Source organism: Marmota monax, unplaced genomic scaffold (genome assembly GCF_021218885.2).
Source record: "Marmota monax isolate L192 unplaced genomic scaffold, Marmota_monax_Labrador192_F-V1.1 WCK01_AAM20220418_F8-fsc00311, whole genome shotgun sequence".
NCBI lineage: Eukaryota > Metazoa > Chordata > Mammalia > Rodentia > Sciuridae > Marmota > Marmota monax.
This window is the reverse complement of record NW_026694601.1, coordinates 215,496-223,941: the sequence shown is the minus strand read 5'-3', so window position 1 is coordinate 223,941 and position 8,446 is coordinate 215,496. Positions and strand designations below refer to the sequence as shown.

General features: G+C 38.1%; 1 protein-coding gene across 1 annotated transcript; it reads right to left on the bottom strand.

Moving 5' to 3' along the window:
- Window positions 1-5,650: 5,650 nt before the first annotated feature.
- On the bottom strand, window positions 5,651-6,354 carry LOC124077612 (translationally-controlled tumor protein-like). The gene has a single exon (XM_046422054.2). It carries the CDS (start codon window positions 6,322-6,324, stop codon window positions 5,842-5,844), a length of 483 nt encoding a protein of 160 aa, XP_046278010.1. The 5' UTR covers window positions 6,325-6,354; the 3' UTR covers window positions 5,651-5,841.
- Between the last annotated feature and the right edge of the window lie 2,092 nt (window positions 6,355-8,446).

Here is an 8,446-nt window from a genome sequence, read left to right as displayed (position 1 = left end):
GAAAACTGGAAATCCATATGCAACAAAATGAAACTGAATCCCTTTCTCTTGCCATGCACAAAAGTGAATTCAAAATGGATCAAGGAGCTTGATATCAAATCAGAGACACGCCGTCTGATAGAAGAAAAAGTTGGCTACGATCTACATACTGTGGGGTCGGGCTCCAAATTCCTCAATAGGACACCCATAGCACAAAAGTTAATAACTAGAATCAACAAATGGGACTTACTCAAACTAAAAAGTTTTTTCTCAGCAAAAGAAACAATAAGAGAGGTAAATAGAGAGCCTACATCCTGGGAACAAATCTTTACTCCTCACACCTCAGATAGAGCCCTAATATCCAGAGTATACAAAGAACTCAAAAAATTAGACAATAAGAGAACAAACAACCCAATCAACAAATGGGCCAAGGACCTGAACAGACACTTCTCAGAGGAGGACATACAATCAATCAACAAGTACATGAAAAAATGCTCACCATCTCTAGCTGTCAGAGAAATGCAAATCAAAACCACCCTAAGATACCATCTCACTCCAGTTAGATTGGCAGCCATTATGAAGTCAAACAACAACAAGTGCTGGCGAGGATGTGGGGAAAAGGGTACACTTGTACATTGCTGGTGGGACTGCAAATTGGTGCAGCCAATTTGGAAAGCAGTATGGAGATTTCTTGGAAAGCTGGGAATGGAGCCACCATTTGACCCAGCTATTCCCCTTCTCGGTCTATTCCCTACAGACCTAAAAAGAGCATGCTACAGGGACACTGCTACATCGATGTTCATAGCAGCACAATTCACAATAGCAAGACTGTGGAACCAACCTAGATGTCCTTCAATAGATGAATGGATAAAAAAAATGTGGCATTTATACACAATGGAGTATTACTCTGCATTAAAAAATGACAAAATCATAGAATTTACAGGGAAATGGATGGCATTAGAGCAGATTATGCTAAGTGAAGCTAGCCAATCCCTAAAAAACAAATGCCAAATGTCTTCTTTGATATAAGGAGAGTAACTAAGAACAGAGTAGGGTCGAAGAGCATGAGAAGAAGATTAACATTAAACAGGGACGAGAGGTGGGAGGGAAAGGGAGAGAGAAGGGAAATTGCATGGAAATGGAAGGAGACCCTCAGAGTTATACAAAAGTACATACAAGAGGAAGTGAGGGGAAAGGGAAAAATAATACAAGGGGGACAAATGAATGTCAGTAGAGGGGGCAGAGAGAGAAGAGGGGAGGGGAGGGGAGGGGAGGGGGGATAGTAGAGGATAGGAAAGGCAGCAGAACACAACAGACACTAGTATGGCAATATGTAAATCAATGGATGTGTAACTGATGTGATTCTGCAATCTGTATATGGGGTAAAAATGGGAGCTCATAACCCACTTGAATCAAAGTGTGAAATATGATATATCAAGAACTATGTAATGTTTTGAACAGCCAAAAGTAAAAAATTAAAAAAAAAAAAGAGTATTGGCGAGGGCTGGCATATTATAGGACAGGAATCTATAGAAACCTCTAAAATTCCCCAACTTGTGCGCAAAGTGTGACAGTGGTGGTGGGACAGTAGTTAGAAGCTGGTAATAAACAACATGGATGGCTAAGAGAGATGAGAGGGAACTGTGATCAGCCCAGTCACATTCCAGAGAAGATGACTGAGTGTCCCCAAAGTGTCCATTTTGATTAAAGTCTTGACCCTTAGGGTGGCACTACTGGGAGGTGGTGGAATCCTTGGGAGGTAGAGCCTAGTGGAGGGTCCTTGGGTCTCTGGATGCATGCATGTTCTCATAAAATAATTCTCAAGCAACCCCTGTGTCCTTGAGAGGTTTGGTGTAAGAAGCAAGCCTGGTCCCTCCTAGCCTCTCTGTTTACTAACTGGAGATGTGACCACTTGCCCCACTGTTGCCATCCACCATCCACTATCCACAAACCACCATCTCTCGTCCACTATTCACCATGAGGCCCTCACCAGAACGGAGCACATGCAAGGACTATGACCTTGAAATTGGTGAGCTAAGTAAACAAACCTCTTCTCCTTACCAAGTGGCTCGGCTTGTGTATTTTGTTATGGTAATCAAAACTGACTAACACATCACCTTCAGATATCTGCTTTCTTCAATCCTGCTATCAAATGGTATACTGCTTGGAAACTTTCTACGATCATTTAATAATTCATTTTAATTTTTGATCTGACTCTTGTTTGATTCATAAGATGCCTTTCCTATAGCTCCTAAAAGATGGATGGCTTTGAATGGTTCTTTGCAACTCTTTGGGAAGCAGCAATGGTCCAGGGCCCCAGGGTACCCTTTCAATCTTGCGTGCTACCAACTTAATGCTTAGAAGTTTGTCACTGTACTTAAAGAAAAAAAAAAACTTTTCTTTTTGATTTCACCCTTTTTGGTAAAAGAGGATGCCTTTACCCCTTTGGCAAGCTTCACAGGGGACAGAAACAGCAGCCTCCAAGGCACTGGAAAATTCTGTGGTCTTTACCTTTTCTTTCTTGGGTTTCAAGGGTGCCCAGACACTTCAAAAGGAGTAATAATGACTTCCAGTCAGAAAACCACTGGGAAGAGAGAAACTTTTATGAGAAGGTTTTATGTCTTAATGACATCTGAGGCCAGTGGGCAGGATTAAGAATGGACAAGACAAACTGCTGGGTACATTGGTTTGTCGTGCACTTCACATTTCAATAGATTTCAGGTTTGTAACTTAAAACATGCAAAAGAGAATATAACTTTAAAAAATAATGGGGGAAAAAGGACTAGTTTCTCCCCTTCCCCCTCAGATTAGCGTGATAAAATTTTACAAAACTGTAAAATAGCTGAGTATAATGAGAAGTAGTGAGGTGAGAGCAGGGATACCAAGTTCCTTATTTTCCCAAAAAGAGAAGAGTCTTTTTTCTTTTTTTTTGCAGTGTGGGGGATTAAACCTGGGGTCTTTTACATGCCAGGCAAATGATACCACTAGGCTATACTCCTATTCCAAAAAGAGAGTTAAAATTTGGTAATTTTGTACTTTTGATAATACAGTAGTCCCCCGCTTATCAGGTTGCTTTCCATGGTTTCAGTTACCTGAGGTCAGCTCAGTTCAAAAATATTAAATGGGAAATTTCAGCAACAAACAATTGACAAGTTATAAACTGTACATTATTCTGAGTAGCATAATGAAATCTGGTCCATCCTGCCCAGGATGTGAACCATCCCTCTGTCCAACATATCCATGCTGTGTATGCTGCCTTCCCGTTAGTTACTTAGTAACCATCTTGGCTATCAGATCCACTGTCATAGTATCAATGATTGTGTTCAATGACCCTTATTTTACTTAATAATGACCCCCAAAGCATAACAAGAGTGATGTTGGAAATTCAGATATGCCAAAGATAAGCCATGGAGTGCTTCCTTTAAGCAAAAAGGGAAAGTATAATAAGACAGTTTGAGGGAGGGAGGAAAGAAGGAGAGAGAGAAAGACAGAGACCAAATTCATGTAACTTATTACTGTATATTGTTGTAATCATTCTATTTTATTTGTAATTATTGTTGTTAATTCTTACTGTGCCTAATTAAAAAAACTTTATCATAGTTATGTGTGTATAAAAAAATACAGGGGGCTGGGATTGTGGCTCAGTGGTAGTGTGCTTGCCTAGCATGCACACTAGAGGCACTGGGTTCGATTCTCAGCACCACATACAAATAAATAAAATAAAGGTCCATCAACAACTAATTAAAAAAAAAAGAAAGAAAGAAAAGACAGAGTACACATAGGGTTTTGTACTATTCACAGCCTCAGGGATCTAGTGGGTTCTTAGAACATATCCTTGGCAGATATTGGGCGAACTACTGTAGAGCATTTTACATATATTTGTTCAAAGATTTTTATAAAAAAATTAATTTCCATGGAAGTAAAAGTTCAAACAATTAAGGAAAGTCCAAATGAAAGCAACTTATGCAATTATTGGTACAGTATAATCACATTCTTTAAACCATTTATATTTTTACTGTTTTAAAAAATTGGTTTACTTTATCAAGTACTGAGATATATAGTAAGTTATTATATTATGATTGAGGTTTATTTATTTCTCCTTTTAATTTTGACATTTTCTGCTTTATATATTTTGGGGTTATGTTTCACAAAATGCTTCTCAAATTCAGAATTGTTATATCTTTCTGGTGGACTCATATCAGGAAATATCACTCTTGTTTCTAGTAATCCCTTCTCTCTTAACATTGCTTTTGGGTGGTATTAATATAACACCATCAACTTTCTTTTAATTAGTTCTTGCATTAATTTTTAGCATATTTTACTATCTCTTTTTGTGCTTTATATATTTCAATGAATTCTGTCACTTGACTGGTTTCTTGATTTTTTGAATTTATTTTTATTAGTGTATTATAGTTATAGATAATATTGGGGTTCATTTGGACATAATCATACAAACATGGAATATAATTTGCTCCACTTCAGTCTCTAGTACTTCCTTTTCTATTCCCATTCCCTTTCTCCTACTCTATTGGTCTTATTTCTATTTACTTATGGTTTTTAAAATTAATGCTTTATAGATATACATAAAGGTGAAATTCATTGTGGTATATTCACGTATGTACATAGTATAGTTTGTTCAGTTTCACTCCACCATTCCTGTCTTTTCCTGTCTTCCTGCTCCCCCAATCTCTTTCCTCTGTTCCACTGATCTTTCTTCTATTTTCATGGGACTCCCCCACCCCAACTTTGATCTAGTTTACGCATACAAGAGAAAATATTTGATCCTTGACTTTCTGAGTCTGGCTTATTTCACTTAGCACAACATTTTCCTTTCCATCCATTTACCAGCAAATCCTGTAATTTCATTCTTATTTTATAACTGAGTAAAACTCCATTGTGTATATATACCACATTTTCTCTAACCATTCATCTACTGATGAATTGTTTTGTGCACTTATATTTAAAGCGCCCTTCCTCATCTGTACTCACATGTTTATTGAAGCACTGTCCTTAATTGCAAAGATGTGAAATCAACCTAGGTGTCCACTGACAGGTGAATGGATAAAGAAAATGTGGTATATATACACAATGGAATATTATTCATTTGTATAAATAAAATTCTGTCATTTGCAGCAACACAGATACAAATGGAGGATGTTATGTTAAGTAAAATAAGTCAGGCACAGAAAGAGAAATACTGCATTTTTTCACTTATATGTGGAAGCAAAAAAGTTGATATCAAAAGATAGAAAATAGAATATTGTAATAGAATATTGGTTACCAGAGCCTGGTAAAGGTTTGTGAGTGGGAAGGGTACAGTCGGATAGGAGGAATGACTTCTAATGCTCTCTAGAACAGAAGGATAATTATACTTGACAACAACTAATAGAATATTTCAAAATAGAATGAAAGAAATAATATATGCCTGATCTGATCATTAAACATTGTATACAGGTACTGAAATGTTACACTGTTGTACGGTCTCAATTAGAAATAAAAATAAAGTATAAAGTGCATCTCTTTTAAATAGGATATTAAAATAACCCTAGTCTGATGAGCTTATTCCATTGGTATTTAATGTAATCATATGTATTTGGATTGCTTGCTATTTGTTTTCTACTTTTCCCACCTAATTTCTTTTTTTTTTTTTTTTTTTTGAGTTTAAATGCACTTTATTTTTAGACAACCTACATGACATGTTTTCTTAAAAAACAATGCCTCCACTCCAAATAAATCACGGTCAAAATAAATGTGCTCAAGATGACATCAGTTCCATTTGTCTTAAGTCCTGGTGTTGTGTGGATGACAAGCAGCAGCCAGTTATGATGACAGATGATAGGTCCAAAGTAACTGCCAAATTTGTTAACATTTCTCCATTTCTAAACCATCCTTAAAGAAAATCATATATGGGGTCACACCATCCTCACGGTAGTCCAGGAGAGCGACCATGCCATCTGGATTCATGTTTTCACCAATAAAGAACTGGTAATTTTTAAAATTAGCAAGGATGTGCTTGATTTGTTCTGCAGCCCCTGTCATAAAAGGTTTTACTCTCTCTGGTCTCTGTTCTTCAAGTTTGCCTTTGATTGATTTCATGTAATCTTTGATGTACTTCTTGTATGCTTCTTTTGTGAAGCTGGTTTCCTGCAAGTGATGGTTCATGACAATATCAACACCAGTGATTACTGTGCTTTCGGTACCTTCGCCCTCGGGTCCTTCAGCGGAGGCATTTCCACCAATGAGCGAGTCATCAATGTTACCCTCGGTCCTACTGACCATCTTGCCCTCCACCTCCAGGCAGAGCCCGTCCGCGATCTCCCGGATCTTGTAAATGTCGGAGAACATCTCATCATCTGTTCGGGGACAGGGAATCACTCATCACGGTGCGCCGGCACCGAGGCCTGGAGCCGGCTCCGCCATTTCCCGCGCCGGGCAGGCGCACGCGGCCCCCTGCCCCGCCCCCCCCACCTAATTTCTTTTACTCTTTTTCCTTGTCTCCTTTTGGAAACTCTCCAAATGTCTATCATTAAAGGACTGGTGGAATAGACTCTGCTGCATCCAAATAGTTGAGTAATTTGCAGCTAAAAGAAGTGAGAAATACCTCTGTGATCTTTAGGATATATTTTATGAGGAAAAATCAAGGTAGAGAAATGTCTATACAGTATGCTATATTTTATCTAAGAGTATAGGGGATATAAGTATATGTGTATATATTTCTTTGTGTTGAAAAGAAAATAAATCATAAAATTAAAACAATGGTTAAGTATGGATGTGGAAGGGAACTGGGTTAAGAAATGGTTGAGTCCAGGTCCAGGGCAGGAAGTGTGCAAGATGAACCTGGTATACCCCATCATTTCAGAAAAAGAAGCAGTAAAGACAACTAGGGTTATGTCAAAGGGTTCAGGAACCAACCTAAAGGAAAAAAAAAAAAAACTTCCACAGGTCAAAGATAAAATGGTTTAAATATCAGTAATAATAATAACTACAATGACTTTGAAATACATGTCAGGTGAACCAATGACACTTAACAAGCAAGAGAACAAACAACTAAACAAGGGAACAAACAACTAAATTAACAAAAGCCTCATTGGTCAGTTTTGGAGTATCCTAGGGAACAAAACGGTTAAAGAACAAATCAAATACTTATAATATTCTCATGTAAATTGTTCTCTAGAGTAATCAACGAATTGATGAAGGAAGTTTCTTTGTAGGAATAATAAGTTTCTTTGTAAGTAGCTGCTGTTTATAAATGAAGGAGTGATAGGTTTTTGCAATGCCTAATGAACTAAATGTAATGATTATTAATATTATCAATTTTTGCTTACATCACAAAAAGAGAAATTCAGACATCATGTGCCTTTGGATAGAGCACAAATATCTTATGAAATATTTTTGCCAAAAATTTGAACTGGATCAAGTTTATTGTGCTATTACTTAATAGCAAACACATGGGGCAAATCAGCATGTAAAATAGAGCCCAGGTTAATCATCAAGGTCTTTGTTGCTGGAAGCTCACTGGGACAAACAACCATCACCTCAATCCAAGGGTCCTCAAGACAAATATTGAAAGAAATGTCAGAATTTACAGAGTGAAGAAAGAGACCTAAGTGACATACCAATTATTTTCAGGGTGTGGAACATATTTGGATTCTGATTCAAATAAACTGAAAAAAGGCCAAAATTTTTATCAATCATGGAAATCTCACTTGATAGTCAATAACATTGTGATTATTTTTAGTTTTATTATTGTGAAATAAGTTACAATATTCTGTCTCTATCCTTAGAATTTGGTACCGAAATGTTTATATATGAAGTAATATGATACAGCTATGTGCGTCAAAATAACGGGTGGAAAGCTGGGTGTGGTGGCACAACTATAGTCCTAGCTACTGGAGAAGCTGAGGTCAGATGATCACTTGAGACCAAGAGTAAACCAGCTATGGCAATATAGAGAGATATGTCTCGAAAAATTAAAAAAGAGATAATAAACAGGGCGGGTGGCGGTGGTGGTGTGACGGAGTAGAGGTTAGGCCATCAGAGAACTTTTAAACAGGCCCGTGAGGATTCACTTAGAGACAATAAGGAGGCTGCTGCAATCCTCAGGTAGTGGGGCAGAGATGATGATAGTTGCTAAAATGGGGGCCAGGGCGGTTACTTCGAGAAACCACACAGTGGTTTCAGTCCCTTGAAAGCAGAGCTCCTTAATGTAACAAGCTGATGTCCACGTGTGCACCTAGGGCCACGTGTGGGCCTTTCGCTTTCTTTAGCTCCAGATCTCCTCCTTCCAGGAAGATCTTATACAAAGTATACCTCTCATTTAAAGACGTAGTCAACATTAAATAAACCCGTTCACCCCTACCACATCACGGTCAGCAGGTCCAGGAGGGTTGGTCACCAAGGCTGGAAAAGCCAGCGTTCACCTGCCGCCCCTCCTCTCAGCACCAGGGGGCGCGCGCAGATGCTCCAG